This window comes from Choloepus didactylus, chromosome 9 (genome assembly GCF_015220235.1).
Source record: "Choloepus didactylus isolate mChoDid1 chromosome 9, mChoDid1.pri, whole genome shotgun sequence".
Classification (NCBI taxonomy): Eukaryota; Metazoa; Chordata; class Mammalia; order Pilosa; family Megalonychidae; genus Choloepus; species Choloepus didactylus.
The window spans coordinates 3,243,699-3,264,149 of NC_051315.1; the positions used below are offsets into that span (position 1 = coordinate 3,243,699).

General features: G+C 43.2%; 2 protein-coding genes across 3 annotated transcripts in view; both read left to right on the forward strand.

Annotated features, from left to right (window-relative positions):
• The window catches only part of ARHGEF4 (Rho guanine nucleotide exchange factor 4), a 251,456-nt gene that overhangs the window by 176,201 nt on the left and 54,804 nt on the right, over nucleotides 1–20,451 (forward strand). The window contains exon 1 of one of the 2 annotated variants that reach the window (XM_037850268.1): nucleotides 639–1,243. The exons of the other annotated variant lie outside the window; for it this stretch is intronic. Within the exon in view, the coding sequence (XP_037706196.1) occupies nucleotides 793–1,243 (451 nt within the window). The 5' untranslated portion in view covers nucleotides 639–792. Of the gene's footprint in view, nucleotides 1–638; nucleotides 1,244–20,451 lie in introns of those variants that run through there. 2 annotated transcript variants of the gene reach the window in all.
• Nucleotides 12,899–15,676, forward strand: LOC119544755 (ESF1 homolog). Its single transcript, XM_037850271.1, is given in 4 exon segments — nucleotides 12,899–13,299; nucleotides 13,302–13,871; nucleotides 13,874–14,083; nucleotides 14,086–15,676. Coding segments are annotated over 4 exon segments (2,529 nt in total). The 5' UTR covers nucleotides 12,899–12,983; the 3' UTR covers nucleotides 15,519–15,676.

Below are 20,451 nucleotides of genomic sequence, written 5' to 3' on the forward strand. Positions count from 1 at the left end.
TCATATAAATTCTCGATTACCTGCCTTGTATCCAGAGATACTCCAGGAACCTACAGAAGTCTCTCAAAGGTCTGGGAGGATTGGAAGAAACAGCAAATCCCGCGCCGCCCCCAACCAAACCAAACCAAACAAGGTGATCTCTGGCCCTGTGTCACGCGCCCTGTGTCCTCCATTTTCGTTTGTGCCCGTCCCTGGACTTTTCCAGACACTATCTAAAATCGTTTGCGTGGACTCGTGATTCCTCTTTTTATGTCCCCTTCATCACCGCGGGGCACCCGGCTGGCCGGCTGTCGGGAGGATCCCATGTGCTCTCTGCGCCCCGCGCACGTCGCGGGTCTCCGCCGGGTGGCTCCCATGCCGGCACCGGGCCGGGCCGAGCGCCAGGCGGGCCTGAAAGCGCCGCCGGCGGTCTGCTGTGGAATCCTTGCGCAGCAAAGCGAGCGCACGCCTTTTCACTCCCAGCCAAAGCCGCTAGGATAACCCTGTCGCGGTCCCTGTGTGCCAAGGCCGGGCGGGGAGGGAACCGCGCTGCAGACAGTGGCCGCCCGGGGCACGTCGCGCCCGTGCCCGCCGCTCGGGCTCTGCGTGCGCGCGGGCGTGCGCGCGGGGCAGCACCGCGCCGGGGGCTGCCGAGTAGCAAAGCTGGCCGGCTGGGTGGCGGGGAGCGGGATCAGCGGATGCCCCGCGCCCTGACCACCGGGTCTCGCCCCGCGCCGCGCAGTGCCGGTGCCTGCCCAGGGTCCCCGCCGCGGCCCCGGAACGGGCGGCCGGGAGCCTCCTTGACGGAGCCCCATGATGTCAGGCGGCCCAGAGCTGCGGCCCCACGGCGGCGGGGAAGGGGCTCAGGACGCGGCGCGGCCGCCCGCAAGCCTCTCGTCCTCAAACGGCTGCACCAGCTCTGGCCCGGGCTTGCGCGCCGCGTCGCCCAGCAGCCCCGCGCCCCCTTTGCCCCCCGCGCCCTGGCCCACGCAGCCCGCTCCGGGGCCGCCGCCGCCGCCGCCGAGCCTGTGGCTGGAGCTCGGGCTGGCCTGCGGGAGGGCGCGGCAGTGCCCCAGCGAGTCGAGCGGGCAGACGAGCGGCGACCTGGGCACCAGTAGCAGCAGCAGCGGCGGCAGCAGCGCCGGGCCGTCGCCGGGCTCCGACTCGGACAGCAGCGGCGTGGTGTGCGGCGGCCGCGGGGTCAGCATGCGGGGCGCCTTGTCCCGCTACTGGAGCCTGGAGAGCCTGCACTCGGCCTCCGCCGGTAAGGCGCCGCGCCCCCGCCGCCCTCGCTCTCCGCTACCCGTCTCTGGCCTCCCTTGGGCCTTTCTTCGCCTCGGGGCTGGCTTTCCTGCCTCTCCTTTTCCTCCCGCACTTTTTAGTTCTCGTTTCCATCCCCTGGACCCTTCCTTTCCGTTGCTTTCCCTTCTGATTGTTTGCTTTTTCATGGTTTCTTTCTGAACCCTGCCCTTCTTCCCTGTACCTTCTTTAACCCCATAATACCGGGGAACCATCGGTTCCGAGAAGGACGCTGTTGGCCCCGGCGGCAGGGCGAGTCCTGGAGAGGACCATGCAGTCTACTGGGAGACAGTGTTTATGATGAGACTGGAATTTGGTCCCTTGATTCGCTGTTTTCCTTTCACAAGTTAGTTTTGAGCCAGTGGCAAAATGTTTAGCTTTCCGAACTGCAGACCTTTGTAAAACAGGTGAGGTACCAGGGGCGCTGCTGGCCGAGTTGGATGGGATGGACTACCTGGCTGGGAGGGGCTTGTTCTGGCCCCCGAGGGAGGCCTCCAGCCCAAGGACAGCTCGTTCAGTGCAGTGTCCCTGAGGGGGGATTGCTGGTGCTTCTCCACGGGCCTCCCCTTTCTATTTAAAGAGCCCATTCTAAGCGCAGATGGAGAGCCAGGCGTTGATCCCAAATATCCCAGGAGCAAGGAAGTCTGGAGTGGTTTTATGAATGGTGATCCCCGCCCCTTGGCTGGCTGCTGAACTAGAGTCCTCATATATCACTTCTTGCAAACACTCATAAGCATTTTTGAGCCCTGCAGTGGGAGCTGTAAAGGAAGCAAGTGGCTGCCCAGAAGTCGGGACATAGTGTGCCCCTGCCACTGCTACCTGGCAAAGCAGCCTGTGTCTGCCTGGCAGAGTAGATGGTGGGGGTGGGACACAGGCATGCAGTCAGGACCAGAGAGGAGCACAGAGAGCTGTGGTGGTCTGGGGGGGGGGGGCAGGGGGGGGTGTTACACCTGCTGGGCAGGTTTGGGAGAGTAATTTGAATGATAGACACAGGCTTGGACTTTGCTCCGGCCATTGGCTTTGGAAAAGCGAGATGAGGGCATCCAGACCTCTGCATTGAGCACGCCATAGCTCTCATCTGCCGTCTCCCAAAGCAAACATGTGAAACTCAGAGACGTGCAGTAATCCAACTGTTGTCTCCTCTAAGCAAAAATTTTTCACATTCCAATTTCCTTGAAATACTGCCGCCACCACCACCACCACCTCTGGGGTGGGGGACACTTAAATAGAACCCATGTTGAGAAAACCAAAGTAGATAATACCATAAGCAGGATTTTAAGCAAGCTGGCAAAGGACACTTCCTCTCCCTTTGCCCAATGGCTTTCCTTCCACTTCTGGAGCCGGAAGACATTCTTGCCTCCTCCTTGGCTGCTGCACATTGGGCTCTGAGTCTTGGGGAAGTGGCCCTGGTCCCCCCATGGACTCTTCCTCTACTTCTTTCTTCTGCCCTGGGGCATGAGCAGGGGTGAGGCAGGTGGAGAAGGCAGAGACCTGGGTTTGTTAGGCAACCCTGAGACCCAAGGTCTTCCAAGACCAACCTAGGACACTGAGGCAGCCTGCATATATTTCAGAGATAAAAGGGGTGTCTGTATGAAGTGCTGGGAGGGGTGCGAGTGTGTGTGCCTGTATGTGTGAGTGTGCACACATGTGCATGTGTGTGCACAAGCATGTGTGTCTGTGCATGGGTGTGTGTATGCACACATGTGCCTGAATGTGTGTGTACGTGTGAGTGTGTGCCTGTATGTATGTGTATGCATGTGTGTCTGTGCACCTATATGTGCATGTATACACAGTGTCCATGTGCATGCCTGTATGTACACATATGCATGCATGTATGTACCTGTATGTACATGTGCATGTCTGCATGTAGGGGGGACAGGGCAAAAGCTGAGGCCCACAAGGCTCCTCCTTAGGGAGCTCCCTGCAATGGCAGGGCAGGAGGTAAGGCATCATGGTGCTATAAGAGTTGAAGGTGAGACCCAGAAGCTGATGCCTTTCCCCTTGCAGAACACCAGACCACTGAGGGTGAGGTCCTAGGAAGGGAGGTGGTCACTGCACTCAGGGATGCTGGTCAGTAATCAACCATGGGCCACAGAGGTAGGCATTTTAAATTACCCTTGGATTGCCCTCTCTGCCCCTACTCCCATGCCTCGACCCTCTACTTCCCACTTGCTGTGTAGGATCTGCACTGGTAAGTAGTCAGTACTGGATGTGTAAAAAGATATTGTCCTATATCCAGCACAGCTACTTGAGTCCATAAAGCAGTCTTTTTCAACTGGATTCCTGGAGAGAAGTAAGCCCTAAGACACCCACAGTATGTTATAAAGTAAATTCTCTTCTTCTAGAATGGCACTAGTTATGTGCAGCCTTGGGAGGAATCGAGGAAATAGTCATAATTTTCTTTGGATTTGTGGTTTGGATGAGGAAATCTGATTGAAATTGACTGCCATTTGGGAATTCATGATGGGGAGAGGAAAGGAAAATTGCATTTGTTGAGCATCTTTTTTTGCTCCATGCTACCTTATTAGCCCTTATAAAACCCAGTGCGGTGGATAAGTATCCTCTGAGAGGTGTGTGTGAACAGAGCCTTGGGCCTGCACCGGAGTGCTGAGATGAGGCCATTTGTGGGGTTTAGAGCAGAGACTTCCAGGCTGATGAGAAAGTCATCGGGGATGGAGGAAGGCAGGGCGCTGGTGGGCACATTGGAGTAACTCACACATTGACCATTATATTTGTTTGATACTCTCAGGTCCTTTTTCTGGGGCCCAGTTTCCACACTTGCAAAATGGAGAAATTGAAATGGATGATGTGACCTCTTTCTAATCAGCTTTAAGATTGCCTGATTCCAGTTAAGCTATTGATTTGAGGTGGGTTGGCATTTATTGCATCTTGTATTTCAAATCGACTGGTCTTACAGCTCTAAGGCAAAGCACAGGTATTTACCTGAACTGTGTTTATCTCTTAAAAAAGATTAAAAACTGCCAGTATGGGATCCTCAGTAAAACCTAGTTATTGCGACTTTGTGGTGGGGTCTATCGCTGCCCATTTTCATGGTTACCAGCTGCGAAAGGCTGGTACTTGAGGCTGGGTTTGCCTCAGACTTGCTGGTCAGAGAATTAGCCAGGGTATCTGGGCAGGGAACTGTGGACTCTCCTCGTTTCCATAAGACTTCTTGATTTTACATGTCCCAGCCTGGCATTTTCTGTTGAAATGTCACTCATCCTGGTGTGCAGAAGGCTTTCCTTAAAGGCAGAATCTGAAAATGAAATGTAGTTGACAGGATGGAATTTCCACAGCTCTTCTTCTGCACCGCGTTCTCACCTCCCCCAGAGCACTGTGGCGGCCACAGCCCTCGGCTGTGCTGTCACGTCGCAGGGACTTAGCTCAGGCTCGTACATTTTCACTCTGGTTGTGTTGTCGGACACACTCACTTCTCAGTTCAGGTTTCCAGGGCTGACAGTTTTCACTACATGTTCTGTTGCATGGTCAATGTCATGAGTTCTTCATGGAGATGCTACTCTAGATTCTTCTGTGAGCCCCTGAGGCATCTTTCTGGCTCAGGTGGAGTGATGGCTTGAAGCTGTATGTACCTCGGAAAAAATCATGTTCTTTTAATCCACGCCTGTTCCTGTGGGTGTGAGCCTGTTGTGGGTGGGACCTTTTGATTAGGTTCTTCCAGTTGAGGCTGCCCCAGGTGGGTCTTAACCCTCTTACTGGAGCCCTCTATAAACGGGATGAATATGGAGAGAAACACACAGAAAAAAGCCACAGAGAAGCTCAGAGAGAAAAGCCAGAGATGCTTCAAGAGAAGGACACACAGAAGCTAAGAGAGAGAAACACTCAGAAGCTCAGAGAGAAGTCACTGAAGCCAGAAGCTGAAAGCAATGAAACCTGGGAGAGCAGGACCAGCTGATGCTACTCTGTGCCTTCCACAGGACAGAGGTGTCCCGGATGCCAGCAGCCTGTCTTCAGGGTCCAGCTGTCGTCCTGCTGATGCCTTGAGGGGGACATTTTCACAGCCTCAGAACTGTGAACTCTTTAGCAAACTAAAACAGGTGGGAATCAGGCTTAAGAACAGGTCATTTCTCCCTCGCAGTCAGACACTTACTGAACACTGATTATGTTCCAGGCACAGTTATGGGTGCTAGAAATAATAGATAAATATACAAGGTTCTTGCCCTTTGTAGCATAATGAAAAGTGTCCCCAGCTTCTGAATTCTTGGAATTTCCTGTGAGGGGAGTGTCTTTTATTCTTCATGGTGAACCCAGGACCACATCTGATGGCTTCAGGGGTGGGGTGGGGTGCAGCCATAACTGCAGCCTTAGGGTGGGGTGCCGCCGCACCAGAAAGACCACCAAGCGATTCGGGGCTGGAGGATTTGGACGGCGTCCCGTCAACCTGACCTCCCCAACCTCTGGGAGGAGAAGAGGCTACTGATTGGGTTGCACCACATGGACATTGATTCCATCAGTCACACCTATGTAATGAGACCCCATAGAAGCTCAGGGTACTCAAAACCCCTAAGAGCTTTTGCAACTGGTAAGACACATCTCTGTGCCAGGAGGGTGATGGGTTCTGACTCCATGTGGAGAGGACACAGAAGCTTATGTTTGAGACCCCCCCACACTAGACCTTGCCCTGTTTTCTCTTCCTTTGGCTTCTTCTGATTTGTGTTCTTTTACTATACTAAACCTAGAAACTATAGCACTTTCAGTGAGTTTTGTGAGTCATTCTAGCAAATTATCAAGCCCTAGGGGGTGGTGGGGACCCCTGAATTTGTAGCCAGTTCAGAAATGGGGGTGGCCCTGGGACACCGTCCCCCACCCCCGAACTTGTGACTGATGCCTGCAAGTGGATCTTGCAGAGGATTCTCCTGAACCTGTGGAGTCCCGTGTAACTCCGGGTTTTTAGAGTCAGAACTGAGTTGAATTGAGTTACTGCAGTATTTGCAGATGGTGTCAGAAGCTGCTGTGGAAGTTGCAGAGGTTTTTGATAACTTTTTACCCCTAAAAATAATCACAACATAGAGAGAGCTGGGCAGTGACAGCCCCTGGGATAAGTCCTCGGATAGAAATAAACCCAGTGGGGACATAGAGATAGACAGCAACCAGTGAAGGGGGAACGATAATCTAATAAGAACAGATAAGCCATTGAGGGTAATCTCAATGTTATGGGAATGCTCAGGGATGATTAAGGTTTGTGAATTTTCTTGGGTATGGTAGGAACATGTTGGAAGCAATGTAGTTATTTTAGGTTATTTGTTTTTCTTATTCCTTTGTTTTGTTAGGGTTTGTTAATTTTCTTGCAGTATAGTAGGGACATGTTGGAAGCAACGCAGTTATTTTAGGTTATCTGTTTTTTATTCCTTTGCTTTGTTTTGTTTGAATTGTTTTTTATTTAATTTTTTGATAAAGTAAAAAAAGGCTATTGCTTTTTTTAAAAATTAGCTTCAATGTAATTATTTTAGGTTATTCGGTTTTTCTTATGCCTTTATTGGATTATGGATTGTTAGTTTTCTTGGGGTGTGGTAGAAACATGTTGGAAGGAAAGAGTTACTTTAGGTTGTTTTTCTTATTCCTTTGTTTTGTTTTGTTTGAAATGTGGGGGGGGGGTGTTTGTTTTTAAATTTTTCAATAAATAAAGTTTTAAAAAAAAAATCAGGAAAAAAAAAAAAGAAGTAAACCCAGTGGGATGGTGTGCCGGACCCCAGGGCCCCGCCCAGGCTCCATGATCCACTAAAAGGACTCCCAGAATTCAGCAAAGCTCTTATACTCATGGCTCCAGTTTGTTACTGCAAAAGGGTACAGATCAAAGTCAGCAGAGGTAAGTCCAGGAGAGACCAGACATGAGCTTCCAGTTGCCCTCTCCCAGCGGAGTCACATGTTGTGCATTTAATTCTCCCAGTGAGAAGTGTTGCCAACCGTGGCAGCTCACACAAGCCCTGGCAGCCAGGGTTTTTACTGGGCGTCAGTCATGTAGGCGTGAAGCACCCATATACCCAACTTCAGAACTCAGTCCCCAGTCCCTCCAGAGGTCAAACTGATACAGCATAGCCCAAAGATTCCACAGAAGTCACAGCATTAGCATAGGCTATCTGGCATGGCCAGGGCCCCAGGTGGACAAATATACTCTTATCAGATGAGCCATTTAAGGACTTGGTGATTGTCTCCCAGGAGCTGGTCAGGGGCCATTCCTTCCTTTGGACTGTTCAGGATTTGGACACTCCAGGCCTGCTGAGTCAACATTTGATTGCACAGAAGAGAAAGCACAGAAGGGGAAACCTACTTTGGGAAGAGAGTGTATGGGGAAGGAAGAAATGGTCCAGAGAAACCTTTTAGGAGGAGGTACTGCCTGAATCTTAATGCCTGCAAGTTAGCTGTGGTAAGGAGTAGAAAAGCTTCTGAGAGGACCAACATGAACAGGTGCTTAGCCATGAGTGAAGGGAAGGAAGCCTGTGTTTGCTGTGCTAAGAACTGTGTCAGGATGCAGGAACTGCAAGTAGCATGGAAAGAGGAGCACGGCAAGAGACAAAGCTGGAGACAAGAAGACCAGTCTCCCTGCTAAGAAATATGGACTCACAATACTGGGAGCTATGTCAGTTTACCAGGCTGCTGTAACAAAGCACTAGAGTAGTTGGCTTAAACAACAGGAGTGTATGGTCCTATACTATTGGAAGCTGGAAGTCCAAATAAATCAAGGTTTTTTTCAGAAGTCTGTAGCATTTTGGTTGGAGCTTGATAACAGTCTATAACTCAATCTCTGCCTCCATCTCATGGCCATCTATCTCCCTGCACGTCTTCTCCTGTGTCCAAATTTCCTCTCCTTATAAGGACCCGCATCTATTGGATTAAGACCACCCTGATTCATTTGGCCTTGTCTTAACTAATAACATCTTCAAAGGTCTTATTTACAGATGGGTTCACACCCACAGGACCAGGGCTTAGGACTTGAACATGTCTTTGTGGGCTACATGATTCTATCCATGTTGGGGTTTGAAGCCCTGCTGACCACTAATCTATTGTCCATCACTATGGACTTGCCCTTTGCAGAATGTCATGTAAATGGAATCATACTGCTTGTTGCATTTTGAGTCTAGAATCTTTCACCTAGGGTAATGCATTTGAGATTCATTCATATTGTTGCATGTATAAATAGATTTTTTCCTTTTAACTGCTGACAGGTATTCCATTGAATGGATGTACCACAGTTTATCAGGTCACTAGTTATTGCATTATTTCCATTTGGGGGCTATTACAAATATTGCCGCTTTGAACATTAGTATACAAATTCTTTGTATGGACATGAGTTTTCATTGCTCTTGGTAAATTCCTAGGGGTGAATTGCTGGGTCATAATGGTAAGTGTATGTTTTACTTTATAAGAAACTGCCAAACTCTTTTTCATTCCCATCAGCAATGTAGGAGAGTTCCAATTGCTCTGTATTCTCACCAGCACTTAATATTGAAGTTTTTAAAAGCCACTCTATTGGTTGTGTTTCTCATTCGGTTTTAATTGGTATTTCCTTAGTGAATACTGATATTGAACATTTCTTCACTTACTTATTTGACATATGTATATCTTCTTTGGTGAGCTGTCCAGTTATTTTGCCCATTTTTTTATTAGGTTGTTTGTTTTCTTATTGCAAAGTTTTGCAAGTTCTTTATATATTCTGAGTACAAGTACTTTGTCAGATATGACAGATTTGCAAATATTTTTTCCCATTCTGGCTTGTCTGCTCATTCTCTTAACAGTGTTTATCCTAAAGCAAAATTTGCAATTTTGAAAAATCCAATTTATTGTTTTTTTCTTTCATGGATCATATTTTTGGTGTTATATCTAAGAACACTTTACCTTATCTAAGGTCATAAAGAGTTTATCCAATTTTCTTCAAGAAGTTTTTATACTTTTATGTTTTTTGCTTAAACCTATGATCCATTTTGAGTTAATTTTAGTATAAAGTGTAAGATCTGGGTTGAGGTTCATTTTTTTGTATATGCATGTCCAGTTGTCACAGTACTATTTATTAAAAAGGCTGTCTTCCCCATTGAATTGCCTTTGTACCTTTGTCAAAAATTGTCGTTATTTGCATGAGTCTGTTTCTGGACTCTCTATTCTGTTCCTTTGATCTATGTGTCTATCCTTTTGCCCATACCACATTGTCTTAATTACTATACGTGTGTATAGTATGACCTGAAATCAGGTAGTATAAGTCCTTCAATTCAATTCTTTCCAATAGTGTTTTAGTTACTCTAATTTTTTTTTACTTTCCATAAATATTTTTGAACCTATTCATCTACAAAATATCCTCATGCAGTTTTAATATGCATTATGTTGAATCTGTAGATCAATTTGGGGAGAATTAACATCTTAACAATATGGAGCCTTCCAGTTTATGAACATCATACATCTCTCTAGTTATTTAGATCCTCTTTTAAGATTCTTCTGAATGTGGTACCTCTCTCTAGTTATTTAGGTCTCTTTTTAAAATTCTTTTATCAGCGGTTTGTAGTTCTCTGCATACAGCTCCTGCATATATTTGTTTAGATATATATAAGTATTTTATTTTTGCAATGCTATGTAAATGGTCCTTTTTCTATATTTTGAATTTCAGTTGTGCATAACTAACATATAGAAATAGAACTGAGTTTTGAATATTGACCCTGAATCCTGCAACCTTGTAAACTCACTCATTAGAAGCTTCTTTTTCTTCCTTCGGTTGTTTGAGGTGTTCGTGGAGATATGAAATGTAGACAGACATGTTGTCTATGAAGAGAGACTGTTTATTTCTTCCTTTCCAATCTGTGTGCCTTTCATTTCTTTTTTTCTTTTTTTTTTTTTCTTGCTTTATTGTACTGGCTGGGACTTCTAGTATGATGTTGAATGGAGTGGTGAAAAGAGGATGTCCTGGCTTTTTTCCAAAGGAAAGAAGAAAACAGTCACTCTCTTCTCATTATGATGTTAGTTGTGGGGTTTTTATAGATGCCCTTCATCAGGTTAAATAAGTTCTCTTCTATTCCTAGTTTGCTGACATGCTTTCTTCTGTTGAATTGATCTTTCTTGTTCATTTGTTAATTTGGTGAGCTACACTACTGATTTTATAATATTGAATCAGCCTTGCATTCCTGGGTCAAACCCAGCTTTTTATATATTGCTGGATATGATTTGCTAGTATTTTGTTGAGGATTTTTGTATTTATATTTTTGAGGAATACTAATCTGTAGAATTCTTGTGATGTTTTTGTTTGGTTTTATTCTTGGGGTAATGTTGGCCTCATAGAATGAGTTGGGAAGTGTGAAAGATAAAATGTATCTGACAGTTAAGGAGCTGGTTTTAATCAAACTGTTGCATTAGAAAGAACATTCATTAATGAGGAACATCTTAGAAAAGAGGGAACAAACTTGGGATTTTACAAAGAAGGGACTGGTCGAGAAAGGGAGCAGATGGGTCTTATCTCAGAGTGTGAGAAGGCAGGTGGCTTCTAGGAGTACAGGGTGAGGGGGTTTCTCAGCCTTCTGCTTTCCTGGAGCAAAAGGCTCAGATAAAGTTCTGCATTGTCAATCCCCCTCTTCTTGTTCAAGACGAATAGACTGTCCTTTGTCAGTGAGCAACCAGAAAGAGTCATTATCATCCTGAGGGCTGAAGTAGTCTCTAGGAAAGAGTCCCCTGGGGACGCTTGTTGGTCTTGCTCCCAAAACCAGTTAAACCATCTGTTGGAAGGTGGTGGCGAAGGTCAGTTGTCTTGGGGTCCTGGAGAATGGACATCCTGAAAGAGGATGCCTAAAGTGGAATAAGAAACGTCAGTATCAACATTTGTATTAAAGAGAGAGCTGGGAGTGGAGGCCTGAGCAGGGCGAGCAGGCCCATGGGTTCCAGGGGTCAGGCAGCAGCTCCCCTCATCGAGTTTCTCGAGGTAGGGTGCCAGTGCCCAATTGTTTACACAGGAGTAACAAAATGGTTACTTGCCATATAGGCCTGTCTAAGATATCTTTGCTGGAAGTTCTCAGAAGGAATCTCATATTGTTCTCTCTCTTTTTTTTTTAATTAGAGAAAGTTGTAGATATTCAGAACATTCATACGAAAAAGACAGAGTTCCCATATATCGCCCTATTATTAACGCCTTGCATTAGTGTGGTACATTTGTTACAATGGATGAAAGAACATATTTATAATTGTACTGTTAACTAAAGTCATGGTTTGCATTAAGGGTCTCTGTGTTGTACAGTCCTACGTTTTTTATTTTTGCTTTTATTTCAATTTTATGCTGATAACATATATACAACAAAAAATTCCCCTTTTGACCACATTCAAATATATGATTCATTGCTGTTAATCACATCCACAATGTTGTGCTATCATCACCACCATCCATCACCAAAACTTTTCCATCAACTCAAACAGAAACTCTGTACAATTTAATCATTAACTCTCCATTTCCTGTCCTCACCCTATAACATGGTAACCTATATTCTAGTCTCTGACTCTATGATTTTGCTTCTTCTAATTATTTCATATCAGTAACTCCTGCAACGTTTGTCCTTTTGTGTCCAGCTTACTTCACTCAACATGATTTTAATGAGACTGTTGCTATAGAGAACCTGTCTTCAAGGTTCATCCATGTTGTTGCATGTATCAGATCTTCATTCCTTCATATTATGCATATGATATATATACACCACATTTTGTTTATCTATTCATTGGTTGATGGACACTTGAGTTGCTTTTATCTTTTGGCAGTTGTGAATAATGCCAACATGAATGTTGGTGTGCAATATCTATTCAAGTCCCTGCTTTCAACCTTTGGGGTATATACTGAATAGTGGGATTACTGAGTCAAATGGCAATTCCATACTTAACTTTCTGAGGAACCACCAAACTGTCCTTCACAGTGGTTGCACCACTTTAAATTCCTACCAGCAATGAGTGGATGTTCCTGTTTCCCCACATCCTCTCCAACACTTGTAATTTTCTGTTTTGTTTTTTTTTTTATAGTAGCCATTCTAATAGTATCTCATTGTGGTTTTTGCTTTGCATTTCCCTATTGGCTAATGATGTTGAGAATCTTTTCATGCGTTTTTGGCCATTTGTATATTTTCTTTGGAGAAACGTCTGTCAAGTCTTTTGCCCATTTTTTTTTAATTAGATGGTTTGTCTTTTCATTGTTTGATTGTAGGGCTTATTTGTATATTTTGTATATTAAACCCTTATTAGATATGTGGCTCCCAAATAAATTTTCTCCCATTGTGTGGGTTGTCATTTTACTTTAATGACAAAGTCCTTTGATCATAAAAATTTCTAATTTTGAAGAGGGTCCATTTATCTGTTTTTTGTTGTTGTTGTTGTTGTTGCATGTGCTTTGGGTATAAAGAATAAGAAACCATTGCCTACCATGAGATCTTTGCAGTTGCTTCCCTACATTTTCTTCCAGGTGTTTGATAGTTCTGGCTCTTATATTTATCTCTTTGATCCATTTTGAGTTGATTTTTGTATATGGCATAAGGTGGGGGTCCACTTTCATTCTTTTGCATATGGAGATCCAGGTTTCCCAGCACTGTTTGTTGAAGAGACTATTCTGTCCAAATTGGTGCAGTTGACACCCTTATCAAAAATCACTTAGGAGACTCGGAGAGGATCAGTGTTGGTGACTGTGGCTGGGCTTGAGAAGTATTTGGTTTCTTCAAGCACTTGTCCAGTATAGACGTTTAAAAATGGCATCCAAACAAGAAATAATGAGTGATCAGCGGTTTACCCGAGTTACTAAGGACCCAAGATTTTGGGAAATGCCAGAAAAAGATAGAAAAGTCAAAATTGGCAAGAGATTTCGAGCCATGTTTCATGACAAAAAGTTCAAATTGAACTATGCCGTGGATAAAAGAGGGCGCCCCATCAACCACAGCACTACAGAGGACTTGAAACGCTATTATGACCTTTCAGATTCTGATTCAGATCTCTCCGAGGAAGACAGCAAAACATTGAACCAAAAGAAAATGAAGAAGAAAAAATCCCAGACTGCAAAAGGAATAAATTCAAAAATCTATATGAGGAGAAAAGGAAAAACAAAGAAACCAAGAAAATTAATCAAAAGGATTCTGGAAATAAACATGAATTAGATAATTCTGAAAGAATTCAGAAAATGAAAAATTCATGTAAGTCCAAGAAGACATATGCAAAAGAAAGTCCCAAGAAGGATTGTGAAGAATTTACACAAAAAAGTACCAAAGACAAAAAAGACATTGTTCTGCATAGTACTGACTTGTCTCTCAGAGAAAAACTAAGGACGGTAGATGCTGGCATCACTGAAACTGTAAAATCTCCCAAGGTCAAGTGCTTTGAGACAAGAAGAGAAATGCCGTCAGTGGTTCCTCTCATAATGGGAGGAGACAGTGAGGAAAACACAACAGATGGTGAAACGTTTGATAAAGATGCTCCGGAGAAAGGTTCAGAAAGTGCTAGTGAAATGGAAGATGATGAAGACTCTGAAGATGAAATAGGGGTTGGTAGCACTTCAGATGATGATGGCGACAATGAAGATGAAGATGAGGAAGATGAGGAGGATGCGGAGGATGAAGATGAAAGTGACAGTGGCCCTGACCTTGCTGGGGTAAAGGAAATATAGAAACTAGTTCTGAAGATGAAGAAGATATGGCAGATTTACTTCCAGAGGAATCCGGTTTTGAGCATGCTTGGAGAGAGTTAGATAAAGATGCTCCTCGGGCTGACGAGATTACACGTCGATTAGCAGTTTGCAACATGGACTGGGATAGACTAAAGGCAAAAGATTTGCTGGCTCTGTTTAATTCATTTAAACCTAAGGGGGTGTTATATTTTCTGTGAAGATTTATCCTTCGGAGTTTGGAAAGGAGAGGATGCAGGAAGAGCAAGTTCAAGGACCAGTAGAATTATTAAGCATTCCTGAAGATGCCCCTGAAAAGGACTGGGCCTCTAGAGAAAAACTGAGAGATTATCAGTTCAAGTGACTGAAGTACTATTATACAGTAGTAGACTGTGATTCTCCTGAAACAGCCAGTAAAATTTATGAGGATTGTGATGGCCTGGAATTCGAAAGTAGTTGTTCTTTCATAGATCTAAGGTTTATACCAGATGATATTGCTTTTGATGATGAGCCCAAGGACATAGCCTCAGAAGTGGATTTAACAGCATATAAACCAAAATATTTCACATCTGCTGCAATGGGAACGTCTACGGTGGAGATCACTTGGGATGAGACTGATCACGAAAGAATTACAACACTCAATAAGAAGTTTAAAAAGGAGGAGCTTTTGGACATGGATTTTCAAGCCTACTTAGCTTCCTCTAGTGAAGATGAAGAGGAGCTAGAAGAGGAGCTACAAGGTGATGATGGAATCAATGAAGAGGATGGTGGGAAGACAAAGAAAAGTCAAAAAGATGATGAAGAACAAATTGCTAAATATAGGCAGCTTTTGCAAGGTATTCAAGAAAAAGAAACGAAAGGCAAAGAAAACAACATGGAAATGGAAATTAAGTGGGTTCCAGGTCTTAAAGAGAGTGCAGAAGAGATGGTCAAAAACAAATTAGAAGGAAAGGATAAACTGACTCCTTGGGAACAATTCTTAGAGAAGAAGAAAGAGAAAAAAAGACTGAAAAAGAAGCAAAAGGCTTTTGCTGAAGAGACCAGTGAAGACGACCTTCCCTCCGATGTTGATTTGAATGACTCATACTTTGCTGAAGAAGTTAAAAAAACAGGTATAAAGAAAAAATCAATGAAATCTACAAAATATGGCACATCTCCTGAGGAAGAAACTGAAATAGAAAAACAAAAGGCTGAAATGGCTTTGCTTATGATGGATGAGGAGGAAGACAGCAAGAGACACTTCAATTACAACAAGATTGTGGAACATCAGAATCTGAGCAAAAAGAAGAAAAAACAGCTCATGAAAAAGAAGGAATTATTAGAGGATGACTTTGAGGTAAATGTTAAAGATGCACGGTTTCAAGCAATGTATACTTCCTACTTGTTCAATTTGGATCCCTCAGATCCCAATTTCAAGAAAACAAAAGCTATGGAAAAAATCCTTGAGGAGAAAGCTCGGCAAAGAGAACGAAAGGAACAAGAACTTACTCAGGCAATAATGAAAAAAGAGAGTGAGATTCAAAAGGAATCACAGAAGAAGCCCACTGATCCTGCCTTGTCAATGTTGATCAAATCTGTAAAAAACAAAACAGAGCAGTTTCAAGCAAGAAAAAAACAAAAAGTCAAGTAACTGGGTGTTACTTCTTTTTTTGTTCTCCTAAAATATACAGAAATAGTGAAGGAATATTTACTGGGAACAAAAGTACCTTTCAAGAATATGAATAAAATCTTCTATGACCATTGTAAAATTTTTACCCTAAATAATTGTTGGACCTAATTGTGGATGATTGAAAGATTTGTACTATAGATTCTCATAGATGAATTGTAACTAATTTGAGTCACCTGAATTAAAGAATTTATAATTATTTAAAAAAAAATCACTTAGCCATAAATGTGAGGGTCAATTTCTGAACTCTCAATTTGATTCCATTGACCTGTATATCTGTTCCTGTGCCAGTTCCATGCTGTTTCAATTACTGTGGCTTTGCAATAGATTTTAAGATTGGGAAGTGTGTGTCCTCCAACTCTGTCCTTGCTTTTCAAGATAGTTTTGACCGTTCAAGTCTCCTTACCCTTACATATAAATTTAATGATTGTCTTTTACATTTCTGCAAAGAAAGCTGTTGGGAAAAGGATTCAAATTATGTTGAATCTGGATATCATTTTGAGTAGAATTGACATTTTAACAATTTTTAGTCTTCCAATCTGTGAAAACTTAATGTCCTTCCATTTATTTAAATATTCATTGATTTCTTTTAGCAATGTTTTGTAGTTTTCTGTGTGCAACTCCTTTATATTCTTGGGTAAATTTATTCCTAGATGTATGATTCTTTTAGTTGCTATTATAAATGGAAATTTTTTTCTTGATATCTTCTTCCAATTGTTCATTACTAGTGTCTGCAAACACTACTGATTTTTGTGGGTTGATCTTATACCCTGCCACTTGTTGAATTCACTTATTGGTTCTAGAAGCTTTGTTGCAGATTTTTCAGGATTTTCTGTATAGAGGAGCATGTCATCTGCAAACAGGGAAAGTTCATGTCTTCCTTTCCAATTTGGATGCCTTTTTTAATTTTTCGTACCTAAATGTTCTGGCTACAGCTTCCAGTACAGTGTTGAATACCAGTGGTGACAGTGGGCATCCTTGCCTTGATTATGATCTCAGAGGAAAAGCTTTCAGTTTTTCACCACTGACTATGATGCTAGTGGTGAGTTTTTCATATATGCCCTTTATTGTGTTGAAGAAGAGTCCCTCTCTTCCTAGTTTTTTAAGTGTTTTTATCAAGAAAGGAAGCTGGATTCTGTCAAATGCCTTTTCTGCATCAATTGAGATGATCATGTGGTTTTTCACTTTCAATCTGTTAATGTTACATTATCCGATTTTCTTGTGTTGAACCACCCTTGCACACCTGGTATAAATCCCACTTGCTCCTGGTATATAATTCTTTTAATGTGCTGTTGGATTCAGTTGGCTAGTATTTTGTTGAGGATTCTTGCATTTATATTCCTAAGGGCTGTTGGTCTGTACTTTTCTTTTCTTGTGGTATCTTGATGTACTTTGTGTTTTAGTTTTCTAGGCTGCTGAAAGCAGAAACCATGAAATGGGTTGACTTAGCAATGGGAATTTATTAGCTTACAGTTTCAAGGTGGAGAAAAATGTCCAGATCAAGGCATCATCCAGGTGATGTTTCTTCCCGAAGACTAGCTGCCAGCGATACTTGACTCCTCCGCCACAGTGTAAGGCTCATGGTGGCATCTGCTGGTCTCTCCATTCTCTTCCAGTTTTGTTGCTTTCAGCTTCTTGCTTCCATGGCTTTCTTTATTTTCTCTGAATTTTGTTCTCTTATAAAGTACTCAATTAAGAGGATTAAGATCCACCCTGGGCCATGCCTTCGCTGAAGTAACATCATCAAAGGTCCTGCTTACTATAAGTCTACACCCACAGGAATGGATTTGCTTTAAGAACATGATTTTCTGGGGTACGTACAGCTTCAAACAACCGCACTTGGGTATAAGAGTGATGTTGGCCTCACAGAATACGTTAGGGAGTATTCCCTCCTCTTCAATTTTTGGGAAGAGTTTCAGCAGGATTAGTGTGAAATCTTCTTGGAATGTTATCTTCTTGAGTATACTGAGGATCATTTATTTAAATTCTCTGTCTAGTATGTCCAAAGTCTGTCCTCTTCATTGATGATTTCTGAATTTTATCTTGTTCCTTTGGATGGGTCACTTTTTCCTGTTTTTCCTTTTTTTTTTTTTTTTTTGTCTTGTAGTCTTTTGTTGCATGCTGTACATTCTAATATTTTAAAGTGTTAACTCCTTGAGCTGTCTTTTCCTTAAGTTTATATCTGGATAGTGATATGACGGAGATTTTATTTAATTTCAGTAGCTAATCAAGAGAAAGAAAGGTGCTTTTTGCACCTTTCACTGTCTTTGAAAATTTGCTCTGCTTTAGCTAGTTATCTCCTTCAGGTCTTAGCCCTCCTGTCAAGAAGATGAGCCCGAGGCAGACAGGAAGTATGGGGTCCTCTCTGGCTTATCGAAGCCTGCCTGGAGCCAAGGAGTCTGCTTCTTTTCCTGGGCTTGTGCTTGCTAGAGGCCTTACCCTGTTCACAGTTTATAAGAGTTGGAGTAAATGCCCCCTCTACTCCCTTTGAAATAGTCTTTCATCCATCCTGGGTGCTCTCTTGTGTGACTTAATGTAATTAGTCCTTTACTCCAGGCTGCTTGAAATTAATTGTTTCTCACACTGTCCTAACAGTTAGTCAGAAAGCTACTTCTCTGCCCTCAGGACAAACTCTGGGAGGGTAAGCTCAAGACAAGCACTGTGGCTCAGTCTCAGACTTCCATTTGATAGACCGGCACCAACATACATGCACCCCAGCTTGCACACAGAGGCTACTCTGCCTCCTCTGCAACAGGGCCAGGGATCCACACTGAGATTGCAAACTGGCTCCACCCCGCATTGTGGAGGGGGTGGAGGTGGGCCAGCAAGGGCACCAGGAGCTGCTTCTATGGCTTTTGACGCTGCATTTTCTTCACTCAGCACTTGCCCAGTTAATACAGCCCTTTTACTGTCTTGAGGAAGGATACTGTCTTTGAGATTCCTTGGCTGCTTTTGCCGCATGGGGGTTGGAACGATGGCCAACCTCAGAGCTGGCCCCAAGTGATCTGAAGTAGCTCATCAAAGGTAGAGATCTGGGATTAGACCACACACCCTCCAAAGAGTGCTAGTTCTTTATGACCGGTCCTGGCACCAACAAGCTGAGGCCGAGCTCCTGTTCCCCTGGGGGAAGGGGGATGGAAGCCACTGCAGGGAGAATGAAATTCACTGGTATTTATGGCATTTTACCACCGTCCATCTCCTGCTCCTCCTTGGATGCTGCCCAGTATTCCACTAGACTCCGGAGTTCCAAATAGTCGATTCAGACACTTCCTGCCAGTTCAATGGTTGTTCTGCTAGAGGGACCGATTCCTGGGGTCTGCTACTCCACCATCTTACAATCCTCAGATTGGACTTTTAAAAGACTAGGAAGCCAGGCCAGGAACTCACCACCAGACTTCACCCGCAGCACCTATAGATTTGTGTGAATTCCTCTCTTCTCAAATTCTCCCAAATATCTTCAAGTTCCTATGCCTGCCAGGAAGTGACTTTCCTTACTCATCATAAGTCTGGGAACCCTGTAAGCCAAGTACAGGCCAGTTTTGCAAAAGGGCTTTGTAAGCAGTGGCTCCATAGTCATTCTTAGCTCCTGAAAAGTGTCTGGGCACATCTGATTAAATGAGCCTCATTCTCAAATGTGACATTCCAGTTTTTTTATGTTTCTTTATGCCCTGGTAACGAGGAGGACAGATTCTTATTGAATCTATGCAAATAACCATAGTGCCATAAAATAAGAACATTCAATAAGAACTTCCAAATTCTCGAGGGGTCAGGCAGGGAGAAAAAGATAATTACCAGTGTTTCATTTCCATTTACAGAAATATAGTCTATTAAAATTGTTATGAGTCATACATAACTTAAGAATAAAGAGAAAGGGGTTCCTTATAAATTAAGAAAATAAAACATTTAATATCAACAATATTGCAAATAAAACCCACAATCATCCCCCATCAGTTCCTGTAATCCTGTTTAATTAATCCTTGGGTTTGCAGTCTTGTGAACCTATCTACTTCTCAACTAGAGTTCTGGAAATCCTGACTCAGACACTGGGTAGGGTCTCAAAGTTTTTAAAGCAATGCCACTCAGAAGCCTGTACTCAAAATTACCTGGCACAGTTCTTTTCTACAGGTCTCAGATATGGTCCTTCTTTGCTGAAGATGAAGTACTCAGGCTGATAAGTGAATCATCAGAGTAAAACAAAACACTGTCTGTAAATGACAAAAGACTGTGTGGCTGTGGTTAACTATTACTGGTAGTTTTCAAAAGCGAAAGATGAAGGATCCGATGATTATTTTGACTAGGAGAAGACCGCTCAGATCTTAGAAAATGTTTTAGGAAAAATATATTCAAGGGGAAGAGACTTAATATTTTTTATATTAAGGCAGTTACTGATGAGGTTCCTGAAACAGAGAAATCACCTTCGCATTGGGCTGTGGAATTTGGTAAGTGGTTAGCTCAGTAAATCAACAGCCCTTTCAGAGTGGTTTTGAAGAGATGACCCAGTGAACAAAAGGGGGGAAAGTGTAGGAGTTCCCAATTTACAGGGACTGTTTGTTAACAATTAAACTTTGAAAACGGTGGTCCAGAATTTCACAAACATATACTTCTGGATAAATACTGGGAGAATTTTCCAGAACAACCTCATGGAGCTGGTGACTTGTGGCCTTTCCAAAAACCATAGCTGAGTATTAAACAGAAGGTTGAACACACAGAGTGGTTTAGAAATTATTTCAGTGAGAAATGGGAAATTCTAAAAGAAAGTGGCATACAATTCAATTGAAGACAATGTAAATGTTTACTTCAAACTATTGGATAAGGATAGTGCCACTAAATAAAATAATTTTACTAGAAAAAATTAATTACAAGAATAATGAAACTGACAAGGAAACCTGGTTGTTTC